General features: G+C 38.2%; 2 protein-coding genes across 6 annotated transcripts; one reads left to right on the forward strand and one right to left on the reverse strand.

Annotated features, from left to right (window-relative positions):
• Positions 1-2,777: 2,777 nt before the first annotated feature.
• Positions 2,778-8,151, forward strand: LOC117595676 (uncharacterized). Its single transcript, XM_034307527.2, has 6 exons — positions 2,778-2,850; positions 4,956-5,039; positions 5,151-5,498; positions 6,129-6,173; positions 6,418-6,453; positions 6,578-8,151. Exons 1-6 carry the CDS (start codon positions 2,811-2,813, stop codon positions 6,655-6,657), a joined length of 633 nt encoding a protein of 210 aa, XP_034163418.2. The 5' UTR covers positions 2,778-2,810; the 3' UTR covers positions 6,658-8,151.
• A 452-nt stretch (positions 8,152-8,603) lies between these two features.
• On the reverse strand, positions 8,604-15,007 carry LOC113545584 (butyrophilin subfamily 1 member A1). 5 transcript variants are annotated; one of them, XR_008302376.1, is made up of 7 exons: positions 14,961-15,007; positions 14,766-14,844; positions 11,681-11,904; positions 10,830-10,898; positions 10,392-10,724; positions 9,732-9,767; positions 8,604-9,642 (listed from the first exon to the last, which is right to left on the reverse strand). XR_008302376.1 is itself a non-coding variant. In XM_053237235.1 (6 exons), the coding sequence occupies exons 1-6, from the start codon at positions 14,997-14,999 to the stop codon at positions 9,557-9,559; spliced, it is 642 nt and encodes a 213-aa protein (XP_053093210.1). In that variant the 5' UTR covers positions 15,000-15,001; the 3' UTR covers positions 8,604-9,556. The 5 variants fall into 5 exon arrangements, 2 of the variants coding, with proteins under 2 accessions (XP_053093210.1, XP_053093211.1); XR_008302377.1 differs by having other exon boundaries at positions 14,956-14,985; XR_008302375.1 differs by having other exon boundaries at positions 14,766-14,991.
• Positions 15,008-20,607: the final 5,600 nt, after the last annotated feature.

A 20,607-nucleotide genomic window follows, 5' to 3' on the forward strand; every position in this document is an offset into this window, starting at 1 on the left:
GGATGCATTTCTCTGTAAATTAGCAGACAGAATGTTTCTGTAGACTTCTGAATTCATTCCGCTGCTACCATCATGAGTTCCATCATCAGTAAAGATTAGTGAGTCTGTTCCAGAAGCAGCCATGCAAGCCCAAGCCATGACACTACCTCCACCGTGCTTGACTCATGAGATTGTATGTTTTGGATCATGAGCAGATCCTTTCTTTCTCCACACTTTGGGCTTTCCATCACTGTGGTAGAGGTTAATCTTGGTTTCAGAAATTTTGGGGCTCACCCCTGTTGCAGATTCCAGTCTGGCCTTCTGATTCTTACTGCTGATGAGAGGTTTGCATCTTGTGGTATGGCTTTTATATTTCTGCACTTGAAGTATTTTTTGTGATACCTCCCCTGTGGAGGTTGTTGATGTCACTGACTGCTGTTTTTGGGTTTTTCTTCACAGTTCTCACAATGTTTGTCTTCAGCTGTTGCTGTTTTCCTTGACCAACCCATTCTTTGGCTTTGACCAATGCTTGTGCTATGACTCTACTGATAGCTTTCCCCTGTTTAATCAGCTTCAGAATGACTTGCTTTTTCTCCCATAGACAGCTTTCTGTTCTTCATGCTGGTTTATCCTTTTAAACAACAAATGCTGTCTTTACACACAAAACCCAGAGCTCAAACCAAGAGTAGACATTCAGAGCTATTAATTGTTTAAACAGTCAATCTAACAGGACTCACCTGGGCAACAAGAAACACCTGTCAGTCACATGTCCCAGTATATTTGATCACTAGTTTAACACATCTAGATATAAATTCTGATCTATCGTCTCATATTCGTCTTTTGTTCTCAAACCCAAATGTCTTCATGTATAGCACAAAAAAAAAAAAGAAAAAAAAAAAAAGAATTGGCCTTGCCGTTCCAATACTTTCGGAGGAGACTGTATATGGTAAGGTCTATATCTTTTTCCATTAAATAGTATTTGCAAACTGAAATTCCAGAAATGAACAGCATTAGCAGTGGAAAGATACGGGGATAAATAATATCCGTGTCTAATTGACAGTTTCAAGAAAACCTGGGAGAAGAACCACCTTTTAATGTAATTGAACAATTTCCATTTTTGTACATGATCCTAACAGAATTGCAGAAAAACTCACAGAAACCAAATTTTTCTAAGGAGCAAAAAATAAAATTGTTCTACCATGTCAACTGCTTTATTGAACACAAAAAAGTGACGCTAAAAATAACGCTATTATCAGGGCACACATGGATAATCAAGTAAATCAAGGAGCAGTCTAATATTGTTTGTGCTATGCCTATTCCTCATAAAACCTGATTGAACTTCATCAATAAAATGATCTAAATACTACAGCAAATACTAAGGCAAAAGACTTTGTAATCATTATTTAATAAGCAGATTGGATGCCAGTTATCAATTATAAAGAGATCTTTCTGAGGTTAGGTAATTAAACTGATTAACCCTTGTGCCAGGGTAGGAGGAAGAGTCTCTTTTTGCATACTTTCTAAGAGAACTTCCAAAAGAAAAGGTGCTAAATGGTTTAGAAAAGACTTTATAAAATGAATCTGTAAGGCCATCAGCTCCCAGTGATTTGTTGTTCTTGAGATGTTCGATAGCATCAACGATTTCTTCCTGAGAGATGAGTTTCACTTAGGGTTACATTATTTAAAGCATTCAAAAAACTAGCAGCTGATTCTTCACAATACTTCAAATTATATAAATTACTGCAACATGTAGCACAATTGTTGGATATGTTTTAAAATAAACAGTAATTACTCCATTAATGTTTAACTGTTGAATTGTATTGGTTTCTGCCCCTGTGGTCTCATTGGAAGCTCTGCAGATAAAGTGTGATGAACAGTTGAGCTGATAAAACACAGACACATTATGAGCATGTCAGCATCCTACCTCCTGTAGTTGGTCTCTGTGCCTCTAGAGGCCCCCTGTGTTCCCCTCTGCCTTAGTTCTTCCTCATGTGTCCTTGTTAGCATTATCCAGATCACCTGTGCCTTGTTTCCCTAGGGTATTTTAGTGGTGTTTTTTCCTTTGTTCCTCACTTGGTTTTTTTTTGGCTGGGAGTTTCCTGCTTTGTTTCACCAAGTCCTTCCTAGCTACCTCAAATAAGGTGTACTTAGTTATTTGTTTGCTAATGTTCTCTAGTTTTGTTTTCTCCCCTCATGGAGTTTTTATTTTCCCATGTGTTTTTTTTTTCATTATCTCTACTGTTAGTAATACCTCTGTCCGAGAAGAACTTTTGTTGGATTCTTTTTTTTGCAAAGACCTTTTCTTTTAATAAAGCTACATTGCCTGGAGTACTGCCTTGAGTGTTTCGTTTGGGGCCCACATTACTGCCTCTGTGGCTACGTGGTAGATCTCTCAACCACCACACCAGAGACCTGAGTTCGAGCTCGGCTTGTGACAGAGCATTGCTGTAGCATTTTAAATGTAAACCAGTTGGAATATACTGGGAAAACCACTTTCCAGGAGTGTCAGTGTAATCTGTTTCCCCTGTTTCTTAATTATAAAAGCATATAGATGGAGTTCTGCAGAGAAAAGAGAGATAGATAGAGCAATAAAACCCCTGACAACAATATATTCTATACTTCATAGCATGCATTTCATTACAAACTGTTTAACTGTCAAGGTGGAAACAGACTTCACCTTTATGAACAGAAACTATTACACTATAACTAATTAACACATGGGGGTTGAGCATACACAGGAACAGCAGGGAGTTCCTCTAATTCTTGTAAAACGAAAGTGAAAGTCTCTGAGGCTTCATCACCCACCCACACAACTACTCATACATATATATATGCTCTCATACTCTCTCTCTCTCTTCTTCTTCTTCCAAGGTAAGACTCAGTGGTATTTAAACTGTAACACTGAATATCAGGATTATCTGTTCGGTTTAGAAAGGATTAAAATGTGAGAAGTGATGAGAGTTAAAGCTGCTGTGAGATGTGATGATGGCTTTCATCAGGACTTGTGCTTTTGTGAGAATGAGGTTTTCTTTAAATATCTCCTGTGATGCTGAGATTTTCTCATTTCTGAGCTACAGTGATGTGGTTCAGTACATGTGTGTGTGTAGGAAATGGGCTAAAAGGCTAAAAATGTCTCCATGTGATTTAAAGTCTTATTCTAAGGTCTTCTGTACAATGAATCAACTCAAAATGTGATTAAATTAAAATAAAATTTAAAATAATTTCAAAACTGATCAAGTCAAATCTTCAGTCTCTTAACAGCTGAGTGTTTTGTTTACTATGCATTTAAACCATTTTTAATTAAACTCACAAATTCTTTTAGCAAGAGTGTGCATTTAGAATGGGGGATTCTCTTGTGGTTTCTTTATTAACATAACAGACTGAAAATAAAATCACCTTAGACTGCAGATAAAGTACAGTAATTCCCACTGGTGTTGCAGGGGATTATTATTCATATCTTTATTTAGTTTAGAATCTACCTGGCAGCCTGTGTGTGTGTGTGTGTGTGTGTGTTTACAGACTACAGCAGTAAAATGTGGTTCTCTTGTAGAAGGTTGTGTCATGACTGTTAGAAATTTTAACTACAAAAATGCAGTAATATGAGAAAACTCAGAAATACAGAAATATATTTTATACTGCAGAATTTCTCAGAAAGTCCAGGGATTTACTTGTGAATAGAAAACAAAACTAATAATAACCTAATGCAAAAAGGGATATAGCAGAGGTAGCAGAGCTGAAAATGTTTGGGAGTGACAAGGTTGGACAGGATTAGGAAGGAGTACATCAGAGGGACAGCTCATGTTGGACGTTTGGGGGACAAAGTTAGGGAGGCCAGATTAAGATGGTTTGGACATGTTCAGAGGAGGGAGAGTGAGTGTATTGGTAGGAGAATGTTGGACATGGAGCTGCCAGGCAGGAGGCAAAGAGGAGATATATGGAGGTGATAAATGAGGATATGAAGCTAGTGGGTGCAAGTGTTGAGGATGCAGAAGATAGGGAGAGGTGGAGAGTGATGATTCGCTGTGGCGACCCCTGAAGGGAAAAACCGAAAGAAGAAGAAGAAGAAGAAGAAGGGATATTGTGTTAACAGAGAAGTTTTATTCATTCTAAATAACTGAGTTCTGCAATCAGGGGTATTACTGTAAAAGAGATGTAAAAGAGTATCTTCCAGTATTAGCAAACTGTTGATGCAGTTTTGTTTTCATTTTGACTGACCAGACTGTAATTTCTCCTCAGTGATGACAATTATGTGAAATATGGTCAGCTGTGTTGTCACAGGTTTTATTAGGTATTATTTCAGTGACAGGAGTGACTCTATGTGCTAGAACTGTACCAGGTGGAATATAATTATATTAGTTAGATTACATTAATAAAACGAAATCACTGAAAACAGTTGTGTGTGAACAATCCAACAGCAGTACCCGTAAAAACACCTCTCTTCTTTTTCTCTGCTGTTTTTCCTGACAGTGGAGATGAGTCTTCCCTTAAACTTAAGCGGGTTTCCCCGTAAACTTCACTTCTTACTCACACAATCATCATTTGAATAATCTAAACACTTTCAGACACTTCACGTTCTTTTTAACATGTAGTTCATGTGTTTATATGTTCACAATTTTTCATAGTTCATTTATTTTCACGTGATTTTTTTTATACATGATCCAGTTATTTTTACGTATGATTTTTCCATTCACGTCGTTTTCACGTCTTAAATGAATCACACGTGAAGCGCATGATTTTTTTTTACACACTTTACATGTGGTCTTTATACAGTTTGTTCATTTTTAAATGATAATTCTTAACATGTGGTTTTATTTCTCACACATGCAATTTGAAGAAATGACAACTTCAGATGTTTAGATGCTCTTTCAAACCTTTTTTCACACGATCACATACCACTCACACAATCATCTTTTAATTATGTGAAATTTTGTCAGCTGTGTTGTGTCATTATCAAAGAATGCTTTTTTTCATTTTAGAAAATCTGCACACAAAACTCCAGGAACTCCTAACCATCATGATCACTCTCTGCTATATTTGCATCATATGGTTCTCCAGTGTAGGTATGTGTCCACTTTCAATAAAGTAAAAGAGACATAAGCCTTCAAACATGAAGGAATTGAACAGAATTGGGGTTAAAAATCACTTTATTGTATTTAAATGTTTCCTCCCAGGGTTCCTCCGAGCAGACTCTCAGATCATATCAGCTCGAGTGGGTTCCACAGCTGTCCTGCCGTGTGAGTGGAGAAATGTCTCCATCCAAACACCGAATGTTCAGTGGAACACAGCTTCTGAGATTGTGTTTGAGAGAAAGGGTGTGCAGTGGTATGAGGGTGAGGGATATAAGAACCGTGTGGACGTTCCTAAAGACAAGCTGCTTAAAGGAAACTGTTCCCTGGTGTTGAAGAACGTCACACTCACTGATGCAGGCATCTACGAGAGCTTCCTGTCTGTGAAGCGCACGAAGAGAGCCAGCTCTACAAGATGGATTTTAGTGCAGAGTGTCGAGCTCTCAGTCGATGGTACGTAGATATCAGAAAACCACAGTGCTGCTGAATTCTGGATTCTGATTGGTCAGAAGGTGTTGATTAGTTTTCTATAACAGCAGCTCTGACAGTAGTGCAGCTGCACATCACAGGTTTATATTAATGCACTTGTTCTAATCGTTTCTATAGTAACGGCTCATTCACAGGGACGTGTACAGCAGAAGCATCACATGATGATAAAGGGATTATAAAACTGTTGATGTGATGAAGTTTTCTGTAAGGAGAGAGTTTATTTTACATTTATGGAAGGAGTCTCCAGTGTCAGCGCTTTGTAACAGTCAGATGTAAAGCTAGAGACAGATGAGTTTACGCTTTTCAGTTCCTCGGTAAGATGACAAACTGCATTTTTTTTTGTTGTTGTTGTCTTATTAACTTCGAGAGAGAGAAGAGAGAGGCAGGTGAGGGAACGACTGATTATAGCTGCTATAACTTGTTTCAGCTGATAGAAACAGAGAACACTGAGAACAGTACTGGAACTCAGCACAGGACCGGGACAGGAACACTTCTGGTCTAGAGTTAAGGAACAGATAAATGAAGATGAGGAAGGTGGATAAGGTGCTAAATTTTGGAATATTTACTTTTGTTTTTTTGGGTTTTTTTCACCAGAAGAAACACCTGAAGAGACTCTATGGCATATTTCAGCTGCCAGAGGTGAGTTTTTAATATTTATGTATTTCATTTAGAAAAATTATAATCAATGATTTTGTAAAAGTACAACAAAGTTCTGGTTCTGAAATCAGCAATAATGTTTGTTTCATTCCTCACACACACACACACACACACACTCCTAGTTTAATGCATTTAATTTAATGCATTAAGAATGAAGCATCATTAGGAGAATTTAACATGGTAGATCTATGATAGTGTTTAATATTCGTTTTCTTTTCTTCCTAAGAAACACCTGAAGAAAATTTGTACGAAAGGTTAACTGGTGAGTGTTGAGTTTCTAAAACTCCCAGCAGCCCTCAGCTATTTGTTTATTCCAGTGGAAAAGTGCTTTTTTTCTGAGCAATAATTGATTTTCTTTATGTTTTCTCCTTAATCTTTCTCTCTAGCTGATGCAGGAGTGAACTGTCCTCGAGCACAGATCATCCTCCTTTCTCTTCTTACATGTTTCTGCGTCCTTCGCTTCTGAGTGGAAACGAGACAGGAGCAGGTCCGAGTTTGAGCATTTAGAGTTTAGTAAAGAAATTGCTGACAAAATGTGAAGGACTAAAAATCTAACTATGTAAAAGAAGTGTGACATTATCATACCATTACCTTAACATCTAGATGTTAAAATACTTGGCTTAAGTAACAATATTAATAAGTAATGTTACACGATGCACCATGCTGTTACGGAAAAAACATCCACAATGCCGGACATGTCACTATAACAGCACGGCCCCAAGTGTTTTGCTCCTCTTGGTGGCAGTCGTGGCCTAATGGTTAGCGTCTTGGACTTGTAACCTGAAGGTCATGGGTTCGAGTCTGAGGTCCGGCAGGGATGGTAGGTGGGGGAGTGAATGACCAGCGCTCTCTTCCACCCTCAATACCATGACTGAGGTGAGACCCTTGAGCAAGGCACCGAACCCCCAACTGCTCCCCGGGTGCCGGGGCAAGAAAGGCTGCCCACTGCTCTGGGTGTGTGTTCACTACTGTGTGTGTGTGTGCACTTGGATGGGTTAAATGCACAGCACGAGTATGGGTCACCCTTCTTGGCCACACATCACTTCACTTCACTTATACCACAGCAATTAATTACATTACAATTTTTAATTTATCAAAGAATGATAGTTACATATTTTACACATAGTTACACATTTTATAGTTATATATAACATATAACATATGACATATAACATATGATATAACATATAACATTGCATAATGTCCATGAAACAAGTTTTGTTTCAGCTTGTCTCGTTACTAAGAAAGCACACAGCTACTGCAGCTTTACCTCTGACTGTTACAAGCGCTGGCACTGAAGACTCCTTCCATAAAAGTAAATGTCAAGTGTGAAGGAGCTGTTACTATAGAAACGATAATATATTAGAACAAACACATTAATATAAACTTGTGATTTGCAGCTGCAGCCTTCTGATTCACGAATTCAACAAGAGCTGTGGTATAAAATTATTGATTATATTACTAATGATTATTACTATGGAATATGTATTTCAAATTGTTTTTTTTTTAATACAACTTTGTATTTATTTAATGTGTAACTATTTTTATTTTCTATTTAAAGTTAGGTAAAGAACTGTTGTGCTTGTTCTATAATTAAAGTTAAAACTGCATCCAGTGAATGTGAATGAATGCTGATGTGTTTTGTTGCCTTTTTTATTTAGACAAAGAATAAATTAAAAAAAAAAAAAAAGAGTAAAACTCTTATAAAAAAGAAAAAAAAAAACATCAAGACTTCCATAAGCTACAGTAAATGGAATTTATCAACTAGCATTAATAGTTAAAAGTGTTATATAATTATCTAGCTTTTAACTAAAGTGAGTGTGATGTGAAACTGCTGTGTGGAGCGCTCTGCTCGGTGTCTTTAGTGACTACAGTATCAGCGCTATGAATGTCTTCAGCTTCACCTGCTCTAAAGGTGCTCATGTGACTTGGAGCTGTTCAGGTTGTTCCTAAACTCTGTTTGCAGTTAAACTGTCAGTAAAATGAATAAATTACATTTTAACACTTATTCTCTTCCTCTCATTCATTTTTTTTATATGTACTTATATTTCTTCCTTTTAGGTCTTCTATTAGCATTTCACAAGAAGTTTGCACATTTCCCACTCCATGAGACTCTGCAATATTATAAATACGATTTCTAAACCAATTCCTGTGAATTCAAAGGAGTCACAGTGATTTCTTTGGAGAAAAACATGAGCAGGGACAGAACATCATGACCCAAGGAACAGACACGTGTACATCATGAGTGAACAAAGACTAACTAAATCACACTAACTTGAATTGATCTTAAAATAAATAAATCATTTATCCGTTAACAAATACTGGTAGAAAAAAATAATCACATAATATTGATGAGAACATTTGCAACTTCATTCTCTTAGTACAGCAGAATAACTGGAGATTCATTAAAAATAAAAAAATATTTATTTTTATTTCATAAAAATATTAAGACCCGTTTTTAAATTAATTATTAATTAATCATTATACATTTTTATTTCATAAAAAAATATTAAGACCATTTTTTAAATAATTTTTTTTTTTTAATTAATTTTCAGTAATATATAAGGGACCGCTCTTGATGTAAACAATTTGCACTGAACAGTGAGTGTGTCGGTCCCTGTCCAAGCTTTCCTCTTCAGTAATGCTGATTGTGATTTAGATTGTTTTGTAAATTGTTGCATTTACACAAGAAATTTAGTATTCATGAAAATCCTATAGTTTCAGAAAAACATTTTATCCTCCTCGTGCTCCTGAGATTTGTGAATAAGAAGACTAATGTAAACCTCAACTTGAGCAAATTAAAATAATATCATTTGCATGGATTACTGGCTGGCAGAAATTTTTTTTTCAGTCTGGCTTACACAAACATTTACACATAATTCAGTAAAAGATTGATAAATGACACCGATTGTCAGCAACTAGTAACAAAGTGTATGTAAAAGTCTGATCTGGTAAATAAAATCTGAAATAAATCCGTCTCTTAGCTATTATTTTGAAATGACCTCTTATGGAAATAAATTAAATTAGGAGTGTGTAAACCTCTGGCCTCAAGTGTACAACCATTAATTAGTATTATAAACCATTACATATTGAAAACAGAGTGTTTTGTAGTGAACTTGGTCACTGATAAATAGGCTACATGGCAATGAGCATCAATTCCCTCATCTTCAGTCAGCACTTTCCCCAGGTCAGTGTTGCTCTGGATCTGGAGCCAATCCCGGGAAGACTGGGTGCAAGTCAGCAGAATTCACCCGGATGGGACGCCAGTCCAACGTGCTCGTTTCTTCAGCAGTTACAGTAAGTCACCCATATGTTTCACTTTACCCCCGAGTTTCCCATTCATGTGCTTCTGTAAAGCTTTTTCCTCACAATGTTTCCTTGCTAAAGAGTAAACACGAGAGCAGTGACACGGCCATCACCAGCGGGTGAAGACAGTCCACTCTGGCGTTATCTGGAGGGAAACAATTCAGAAACTCAGTCACTATACATGAAAAGTTTAGTTCTGTAGGATTTGAGTTTTTAGGTTTAATGTTGGCTCACCTGTGGCAGTTGGCTTTTTTGGTGTTTCTTTTGGCACTAGGATGGGGAAATAAAAAAAAAAAACAGAATTAAAACATTGTAATATACAAACGTGTACAGGCCAGGATAACAAATAATTAATCTAGTTAGGTGAGAGGACGTTAGCAAGCTGATATGACTCTAGTTTAAAAGAAAGAGACTATACATGTTGTGAATTCTATTGTTTAAAACACAAGATCAAATTCATTTTGTTTGAGAAATGACTAAAATTATATGTACACTGATGGTGTCATTACATTCCTTATGGAGAAAACACACATATGTTTCACATGTGATTCTACACACAACGTGTGCTCACGTGAAAAACTGTCATTTCATGTTGTCGCACATGTAAGCTCATAATACTTCATAAATAATATGATGAATAAAACCACATGTGAGGAAAAAATATGTGAGAATATATAAATCTTGAAAAAAAAATGACATGCGAAGAATAAAAACTCGTCCTTGTGTAAAAATGTATGAAACATAACGTCTAACTAACATCAGCTGATGATACCCATGTGAAGTTTGTGTGACTTTTCTCTAAGGGATCTCTCACATACTGTATGTTTTATACAAGCTTAATTCCAAAGACACCTTATTTTAATCTTCTGACATGTGTCACGTTCAGACACTTACCATCGACTGAGAGTTCAACACTCTGAATCAAACTCCACTCTGGAGAAGCAGATCTCTTTGCTCGTCTCAGTAACAGGTAGCATTTATAGATTCCTTCATCGGACTTTCTGACCCTCTTCAACACCAGGGAACAGTTTCCTTTGTGCAGCTCGTCCTCAGGAACGTCCACACGACCCTCATATCCTGATCCCTCATACAACTCAGCACCCCTTCGCTCAACCACTACCTCAGAATCAGTGCACCACCGAATATGAGGTGTTTGGACAGAAGTGTTATTGAATTTACATGGCAGGATGGCTGAGAGACCTTCTCGGGCAGGTATGGGTCGCGAACCTGCAGAGATTAAAACAACATTTTCACAATATGCACAGTATGCAATGCGCTTTCTTATTTGTTGTAAGGTTTATTTCTTGTCTAACTTTTGCATCGGTTACTTACCAACACACTTTACAGAGCACAAGATGCAAACACAAAGACAAGTGGTTTTCCAGAATAGTCTCTGGTGTTCTGTGTGCAGCAAAGAATAAAACAAAGATTTTAATAAAAGTGGCATAATACAGGTGACAATTTCACATGATGACAAGTTCTACAAACATGTATTTATGATTCATCAAAACTACTAATCTCACACACACACATACACATATTATATATATATATATATATATATATATATATATATATATATATATATATATATATATATAATTGACACAGGACTTATGCTGTTTCTTTTTTTTTGTGTTTCTATTCAGCTCAATTCAATTTTATTTGTATAGCGCATTGTCACAAAGCAGCTTTACAGAAATATATAAACTAAGGACATGAATTTTAAATTTATGAATTTATCCCTAATGAGCAAGCCAGAGGTGATGGTGGTGAGGAAAAACTCCCTGAGACGATACGAGGAAGAAATCTTGAGAGGAACCAGGCTCAAAAGGGACCCATCCTCATCTGGGTGACACCGGTTAGTGCGATTATAAATCATTCCCTTCTATAACTTTGTACTACATGGACAAATAGTTTTGTTTGTGTAACCAGGAGATTCATTATAGTTTTCACATGAAGTCTGATTTGTTGAGGTTATCAACTGTTCACTGATGGAGACTCGAGTGCAAAACTGTTCATGGCGATTGCAGTCTTAAAGCTATCATAGCATAACTGTTCATATGAATTGTGGTCCAAAGCCATCTTCACAGTTTTTAAGTGGTTTTTCTTTTTCTTTTAAGTAGAACCCCATTTAGAAATTAAGATCCCCTAATAACCCAAAGTTAGAACCCTTGAAGTACCATTTTTTCATCAGTATAGAGAGCAGGAGTTGTTATCGAAACGATAAACCTAGGGATGTTAACTGGTGGTCCGTGATCCGAGTTCAGATCCAGCAAAGTATTAGGTATAAGTAGTAGAGTCCATAGTTCAGGGACTCGAGTTTTCTAAATATGAATCAGTTCAGCTTCTGTAGCAGATCCTCGGTTTCAGTTTATCCAATCACGTGCATCAGACCAGAGACAGGCTACAGGGTTGAAGAAATAGATCAGAAATAGGTGAGTTTTCACAGACTTAATGGAGTTTGTTTTTTTTTTCCCTCCTGTCTGATTATCAAACCTAATACATGGCTTGTTTATAAAATAAAACAGTCAGCAATGAAAGCAGAACGTTTAAAGGCAAATGGAGAGATGAATAAGAATGCACTTATTCTCTCACGATCAAATTCAAATCCGATGTCAAAAGTAGTAACATGAAGTGCCATGATCAAACAAAACTGCTTCTAATTATTGTATATCTTAAGAGCAACAATAATTCAATATGAAATGTTCTGCAGCCAGAGACCCATTTTTCAACGGCACATAACTACACAAATCCTTCAAATGTACAGAACATATGTTTAATCAAAACTCAAGTTAACATCATGTTCACACACTTAAACCTTGCTTTCATCTCACTGAGCTTTAAACATGTTAAATGTAATTGACGAGACAGTTGGGATTGTAACTATAATAACTAATTCATAACTATAACACCTCTAATATATATATATTAATTAACGGTAGTTGATGGTGAGCTCAGCTGTCATTGCAGATCCTGTCTTTACATCACGGACCTCTGGGTGTCCCTGGACGTCACTTTGAGAAATGTGTCCATATGATTTGACACTTTTTTGTCTGCATAATTGTGATCACTAGCAGCCCATGACCCCATTCCCCCAACCTTGTCCTTTATTATTATTAGGGCCCAAGCACTGAAAGTGCACAAAGTGTTTTCCTAAGGACTATTTTTTTTATTATTATTTTTCAAGGTTTCAGGGGCATTTGGGGCCATTAACAAGCTCAAAAACTCATGAAATTCAGCACACACGTCAGAGTTGTCGGCCATTAGGCTCGGGCGAAGGGTAGCACATGGGTGTGGTGGGGGGCTCTGCAGCGCCCCCTTTTACACGGGACATGAACTTGCTGCATAGATCATACCTACTAGTACGTATATGTATGAAACTCAGTACAAAGTACCTGAACAACTTTCACACTGACCATCATTAGCTCCGCCCAACAGGAAGTCGGCCATTTTGGATTTTGTGAAATATGCAGTGAACTTTTAAATACTCCTCCTAGGGAATTCACGTGATTGTCACCAAACTTGGTCAACATGCGAAGGGATTTTTGAGATCTCGAGCGGTTTCGCCATGGCGAGGCAATAAATTTATGGCGAAAAACGGGAAACAGGAAGTGTCTCATATCTTCTGCATGCATTTGATTCAGATCAAACATCTCAGCACATGAATGTGACTATTGTGAGTCACAGTCATAGCGCCACCAACTGGCAGCAGGAAGTGTGTCACTTAAAACAGGCTTTTAAATAGTCTTCTTATATTTACCCAGATTGTTTCAAACTTCAAATGTCAAGACACGGCTGATGTAAAACGCAAAAGGATTCTTGATATCTTAAATAGTGTGGCCATGGTAACACATAAAACTTCAATACTCTTTTCGGGTGTTTTTGAGGCTCTTAGCATGCTTAAATTTCATGAAATTCAGCAGACACATCAGAGTTGTCGACCGTTAGGCATAGGCAAAAGCTAAGACATGGGCGTGGAGGGGGCTCTGTAGCGCCCTTCTGACTAAAGTGGTGGGGTCAGTTTTACCTACAGTCACCAAACTCGGTACATGTGTTGTTCTCATCAAACCGGACAGCTTTCAAAATGACACTCATTAGCTCTGCCCAACAGGACGTAGGTTCTTTTGGATTTAATGTGGACATCTACTATATAGCTATAATTACACTTAATCTTTGCAAAGCTGTTACACTGTAATTCAAAACAAATCAAATCACAAACTAGGAGAAAGGCACATAAACAGAGCTATGTTGCACCCCCTTAAATGCATGTATCCACTACACATTACTTCACTACCATTAAATAATGGCTAATAAGGATAATAACATATATCTCATCTTCATGCATTATCTCACCAAATATGAGCTGTATGTTTGGACATGGAATCCGTTGTAAAGCCCTAGACCTGGGATTAACCTAACACATCAGCGCTAAACAAGTTACTCTACAGCACTCGCTTCACTACGCATTGTTTTCATACACACACTGGGTGGCGATGGCACCGCAGTGCTTGGGCCCATCATCGCTGCTTGCAGCTATATTTATTATATTATCATTGCCCTACTTTTTTTTTTTTTTTTAGTATTCTTCACCCTTGCCAGTAGCAAAACTCCAAATTAAAACAGATCATTTGCAATCTCTTTAAAAGTAGATGCAGCAATTAGTAGTGAACACTACGTCATGTATGGCTCAACATGTTTAACAGTCTCATAAAACTGTCTTACTGTAGCCATAAACTAATTATTAGTGGTTATAATACCCCTGCAATAAAACATCACAATTTCAGAGGAGTTATACCCTTTCCAGCAGTAACCACAAGGGTACTAAAATACTAAACACTGTCCTATCTCCCTGCTCGCCTCGCATACAGGCTGCTGAGTCCAGCTGAAGTGCACAGGTATATTCCGGCCACCAGATGGTGCTCTTCCCACAATTCGGTTTGATTTGCAACTGCAGAAGAGACAGCAAAGAAGAGTCGCGCGGGAAGGTTTTTTCTGTGCATTTTTCTTTATTTTACATTGTTTGTTTTATTTCAAGAACTACACAACACCAGGGACTCATAATCTTCTCATAATGCTGACCCCGTGCACAGAATCCCAAAATAATTTTGGCTAGACTTATTATTCACTGAATGCTTCAAGGTCACGCTGTTTACACGTGGGTGGAAACCCGGAAATGTGCGAACAGACTTGATTCTTGATTCAGCATTACGTTTTTATTATTACAGTTTATACAGTTCTGTTAGCTTTTATTAGGTTTATACTCACCCCCAAAGTAGGTTTTACACATCCTGTTTCCAGAGATCAGATTCACAGTTAACAATTCAAATTCACCAGTGATGTGCCTCTTAATGATCATAAAGAAATTGCATTTAGAAGACTCAATTAGTTACACACACACACACAAAAAAAACAACAACATTATAGCCTATTTCATAATTTAATGTTGTATCTTCACCTAACCATGCCTGCGCGAGTCTCTTTCTTCTTCTTCTTCCCCATATGAGGTTTTAAACAAGCCTCCGGTACATTACCGCCACAGCCTGGTTAAAAATAATAATAATAATAATAATAATAATAATAATAATAATCTCCTGTTTACCCCTATTTTGTTTTTAAAGATACCTTAATGTTGCACTATATTTTTTCCTTTGTCCTGCTGATTCTTTAAGCAGACTTTGTAGATTAAACGATTCTTCTCCCATATTCCTTACTACTTTAATTATCTCTGTCCTTTCTTTTGCATACTTTGTGCATTTTTAGTACATGCTCTATCGTCTCTGCTTGGCCACAGCTATTACACTGTCCTGTTTCATGTTTTTCTGTTATGAATAATGAATGATTTAGCCCAGAATGCCCTTTCATTATTAACAAATTCTTTAAATTTCCATTTAATCTCTTGCTTGGAATATATACTGCAGCATCTTTGGATCCATCAGTGTATATATGTACCCTTGATGATATCGTGGCAAAAACTTCTTCAATTCAAAATAAGAAAAAAGACTTCCAAAGACAAGGGGTTCTGGATGTCAAAAATCAATAGACTTTATTGAATCAAACAACAAAGCCGAGACGCTGCAGATCATCTGATTTACATAATGCTCATGCTTTTATACAGCTCTGAAACAATGATCTCATCAGATGGAGTTTTCTCTTTTTTCTATTTCTATTTCACTGTCCCTTTACCTTAGTTATAACCATGGCGAGAGGTCAGTCAGTTTATTTTTTAAAAACAACACTAGTCTTCAGACACTAGCCTTCATCTTAAAAAACATCTTAAAAACACCACCTGCAAGGTTACACCAGTTTACCCCAGTTTGTTTTCAGAGGAATATCCTTAGTAAGATCATATGCATAGAGATTGTCCTGTATGTTGTAGTATAATTAATTGAACACTATGAGGCGCTATTTCACCAAGATCGTGTGATTAACAGACAAGTAAAAGAAGCCAGGTGGAATTCAACCACATGCGGTCTCCTGTCAGTAGATTACATGGTGTCAGAAGCTTCTAATATGATAAACAATGGATCAGATGAAGCTCAGGAGCTCTGAGCTTGGAAGGAAACCTAGCCGAAACCTGGAGAGGCAGGATTCAGCGATTTGAACTGGATCTCATAGCAAGTGGAATCTCAGAGAAGTCGGAAAAAATGAAGTGTGTCACTTTTCTGCACGTCGCAGGAGACGATGCAATCAAGGTATTGATGATGATGATGATGACGACTTCGACACATTAAAAGAACTGTTTGCCAAGTACTGCGAACCACGAAAAACCTGACATCCCTGAGACATTTATTGTTTATTAGAGCACAAGGCCAATCAGAGTCTACTGATGCTTATGTGACATATTTAAAGAATAAAGCGAAGGATTGTGAATTTGGAGAACTTACAGAGTCACTGATAAGGGACCGCATTGTTTGTGGTGTTACAAATGAGCAGATCAGAGGAAGGCTGTCACAGGAACCCGGTTTAACCCTGCAGAGAGCAGTGGATATCTGCCGTGCCAGTGAGGTGAGGCAAATCCAATTCAAGTCACTGCAAGAGGAAACACAAATCCCTGTGCACAACATTCACAAGCAAAAAAATGTGAAAAAGGAAAAAGATTGTGATCAGCCAATGAAAGATAAGTTCCAGACTGAATGCACAAGATGTGGATATAAGCACAGATATGCAAAGCCTGTCACAAAAAGAATCACTATGCAAAGAAGGGCAGGAGTCGTGCACAAACAGAGAAACAGCGCCGAATACATGGAATTGATCAAGATGATGAAATGTTCCTTGGGACCACTGAGTTAAAGGAGACTGAACTGTATCAAATCAATGAGAAAGATGAAATGGAAAAGAAAGAACTAAAAACTGGAGTGGAACAGTGGACTGAAACCCTCAAGGTTAACAACCAGAACCTGATTGTAAAGTTAGACACAGGTGCAGACTGCAGTGTCATATCAGTGCGAGATCTGGCTGCACTAAAGATCGACAGAAAAGACATGAGAAAATCTCGCTGCAAACTAGTCACGTATTCAGGCCACAAGATGTCGGCCTTGGGTCAGCAACGGCTTGAATGCCAGTACAAAGACAAGCTGTACACGCTTGAATTTCAGGTCATAGAGCAAAATGCTTGTGCACTTCTGGGAAGAGAATCGTGCGACACACTGGGGGTAATAAAAAGGATTCATGAAATAAAAGGAGACACCTCAAAAGATATCCTGAGTGAATTTGAAGATTTGTTTACCGGACTGGGTTGTCTTCCAGGAGTCCACCACATTCAGACAAAGACTGAGGTCATGCCAGTGATTCACGCTCCCAGGAAAGTTCCTGTGGCCCTGAAAAAAGAAATGAAACGTATGGAAGTGATGGGTGTCATCAAAAAACAGACTGAGCCCACAGAATGGATAAATAGTATGGTGACAATAGTGAAACCCAACAAGATTAGGATCTGCATAGACCCTCAAGATTTAAACAGAGCAATACGAAGGGAACACTATCCTCTCAAAACACATGAGGAAGTTGTTGCAGAAATGCCAAAAGCCAAGATATTCTCTGTGGTGGATGCAAATCAGGGATTTTGGCAGATCCGACCGGATGATGATAGTTCTAAACTATGTACCTTTAACACTCCTTTCGGGAGGTACAGTTTTACAAGGCTTCCGTTTGGGATACCATCAGCTCCAGAGGTGTTCCCAAGGTGTTTGTCTCAGCATCTGGAAGGAATGGAAGGAGTCGTTAATGTAATAAACGACATTCTTGTGTGGGGAGAAGACAGAGACTCACATGACCGCAGACTGAGAAAACTGTTAGAGAAACTGAGAAGCATAAACCTGAAATTGAACAAAGAGAAATTTAAGATCGGCCTTAGTGAAATTAGCTACATAGGTCATGTGCTGAGCAAAAATGGACTGAAACCTGACAAAGAAAAAGTGAGAGCTGTTCTGGAGATGCCGGAGCCGCAGGACAAGTCAGCTCTACAGAGGTTCTTAGGCATGGTGCAGTCCTTGGCAAAGTTCATCCCTAATCTTTCAGAAGTGACTGCACCTCTCAGAAAGCTGCTGGAAGGAGAAACACACTGGCATTGGGAGAGTGAACAACAAGAGAGCTTCAATCGCTTAAAAGTGCTAGTGAGTACAGCACCAGTGTTAAAATTTTATGATGTGAGCCACCCTGTTACCTTGTCAGTGGATGCCAGCTCAGAGGGTCTAGGAGCGGTGATTCTTCAGGAGGGACAACCGGTAGCGTACGGCTCCAGAGCACTAACTGACTGTGAACGAAATTATGCACAAATTGAAAAAGAGCTGTTAGCAATAGTGCATAGTTGTGAAAATTTTCACCAATACCTGTATGGACGCTGCGTGGAGGTTGAGTCCGACCACAAGCCGCTGAAGATCATTTTCAAGAAACCACTCCATAAAGCCCTGTCCAGTCTTCAGAAAATGCTGATGAGACTGCAAAAGTACAGCCTAACAGTGAAATATGTTCCAGGAAAACAGCTGCACATTGCGGATGTACTGAGCAGAGCTTACCTTCATAAGCCTTGCACTCAGGACAGAAGAGAAGAAGATGAGATGGACATGAGTTTTATAGAGCACCAGCTACCTGTCTCAAAGGAGGAAAAAGAACAGTTTCAGTCAGCAACTGCAGATGATGAAGAACTGAGACTGGTCAGAGAAGGAGTTCAGTCAGGATGGCCAAACTCAAGGAGCCAAGTTCCAAAATCCATACATCATTACTGACGTTTAGAGAGGAACTAAGTTACGCCGATGGATTGTTGTTCAAAAATGGAAAACTAGTCGTGCCAAACAAAATATGAGATGAAATGCTTGAAAGAATCCATGAAGCACACATGGGTATCGTAAAGTGCAAGGAAAGGGCCAGAGACGTCTTGTTCTGGCCAGGGATGGCAAAGCAAATTGAAGATGTTGTCAGCAAATGTGACATGTGCAGTAAGCACAGAAACTGCAATTCCAGAGGACCTTTGGTGTCGCATCCGGTCCCAGAAAGAGCATGGTCAAAGGTCGGGATGGATTTGTTTCACTTCAGAGATGCTGATTATCTCCTCTGTGTTGACTACTTTTCCAAGTACCCTGAAATTTCTAAGTTAAATGACACAACAAGTAAGCAAATCATTGCAGTTCTCAAATCAGTGTTTGCCAGACACAGAGTGCCAGATGAACTCTTTTCTGATAATGGCCCACAGCTTGTAAGTGCTGAAATGCGAACATTTGCAGCCAGCTGGGAGTTCACACATACTACCTCGAGTCCTGGATTTCCACAGTCAAACGGTCAAGCGGAGAGAGCAGTACAAACAATAAAAAGTCTGCTGAAAAAAGCACATGAAAGTAACAGAGATCCATACATTGCTCTCCTGGAGTACAGAAACACGCCGCTGGATGGAATAGGCTTTTCCCCTGCACAGTTACTCATGGGAAGAAGACTAAAATCAAAGATTCCAGTGTCAAAGAAACTGCTGATGCCCAAGGTTTTCAGACAAGTGCGTAATCGACTGAGAAACAGGCAGGTCAGACAAAAGCTGTACTTCGATCGTGGGATAAGAAAGCTACCTGAAATGAAGAAAGGTGAAAGAGTGAGAATTAGAGAGGATAACAAATGGCAACCTGCAGTGGTTCTCGACAAACTGGAACAACCAAGGTCTTACATTGTTCAAACACCTGACAGTCGCATCTTCAGAAGGAACAGAAAAGACTTGCTGAAAACAAAAGAGTCAGTGTATCCTTCAAATCAAACTGAAGATGTGGAAGACTTACCAGTTGTTTCACCAGAGTCGGAGCTGAATTCAAGGCAGGAGGCCAATGTAGACGATGGAGTCAGATGCAGTCAGTTGTTCAGCTTCTGTGAATGACAAGAATTCACCAGCGAGAAGCAGTCAGTTTGAATGAGTAATGAAAGACTGTCAAGATTTGGTAGACCTATCAGAGTGCCTAGTAGGTACCGGGATTAATTCAGTGAATGTAAAGTACTGTCGTCAGAGTACATAGGTTTCTGTTATGTTGTTATGCACAAGTTACGTTGCAATCAATTTCTAGTAATGTTTGTTTAAAAAAAAAAAAAAAAAAAAAAAAAAAAAAAAAAAAAAAAAAAAGGGAGATGTCCTGTATGTTGTGCATAGGTTGTAGTATAATTAAGTGAACACTGTGAGGCGCTATTGCACCAAGCTCGTGTGATTAACAGACAAGTAAAAGAAGCCAGTTCAAGTTCAACCACATGCAGTCTCCTGTCAGTATATTACAGAGATGATACAGTATAGTGTATAAAAGATCACAATACTGTTGCATAGATAGTGATTGACATAATACCGCTTTCAAATACTGATTGACAAACATATTGATAAAGACAACAGAAAAATCCTTCCATAATGAATATACCTGATCTAAATACTGCTCAACAATAACCTACTTAGGGACATCTTTTTCATTCTTGATTTTGTTTTGCAATTGTAGGTCAATTATAGGCAAAAGATACGTCCACGGGGGATCATTAGATAAGACCACAGTGGAGCTGAGTGCACATTCTGCAATACCAACTATCTGTGCTTCTCTATTAGCAGTCCATCCAAAGCTCTTAATGTTATTATTTCCATATTCCCATCTGGATGATTCTC

Source organism: Pangasianodon hypophthalmus, chromosome 9 (genome assembly GCF_027358585.1).
Source record: "Pangasianodon hypophthalmus isolate fPanHyp1 chromosome 9, fPanHyp1.pri, whole genome shotgun sequence".
NCBI lineage: Eukaryota > Metazoa > Chordata > Actinopteri > Siluriformes > Pangasiidae > Pangasianodon > Pangasianodon hypophthalmus.

Excerpts from the sequence above, each read along its gene's own strand:
- LOC117595676 (XM_034307527.2), top strand. The coding sequence starts at position 2,811 with ATGCTCTCATACTCTCTCTCTCTCTTCTTCTTCTTCCAAG. Across the intron at positions 5,040-5,150 it reads CATATGGTTCTCCAGTGTAG|GGTTCCTCCGAGCAGACTCT; the intron begins GTATGTGTCCAC and ends GTTTCCTCCCAG. Across the intron at positions 6,174-6,417 it reads GCATATTTCAGCTGCCAGAG|AAACACCTGAAGAAAATTTG; the intron begins GTGAGTTTTTAA and ends TTTCTTCCTAAG.
- LOC113545584 (XM_053237235.1), bottom strand. The coding sequence starts at position 14,999 with ATGGGGAAGAAGAAGAAGAAAGAGACTCGCGCAGGCATG. Across the intron at positions 10,725-10,829 it reads GTGCTCTGTAAAGTGTGTTG|GTTCGCGACCCATACCTGCC; the intron begins GTAAGTAACCGA and ends TAATCTCTGCAG. Across the intron at positions 9,768-10,391 it reads TGTTGAACTCTCAGTCGATG|TGCCAAAAGAAACACCAAAA; the intron begins GTAAGTGTCTGA and ends TCCCCATCCTAG.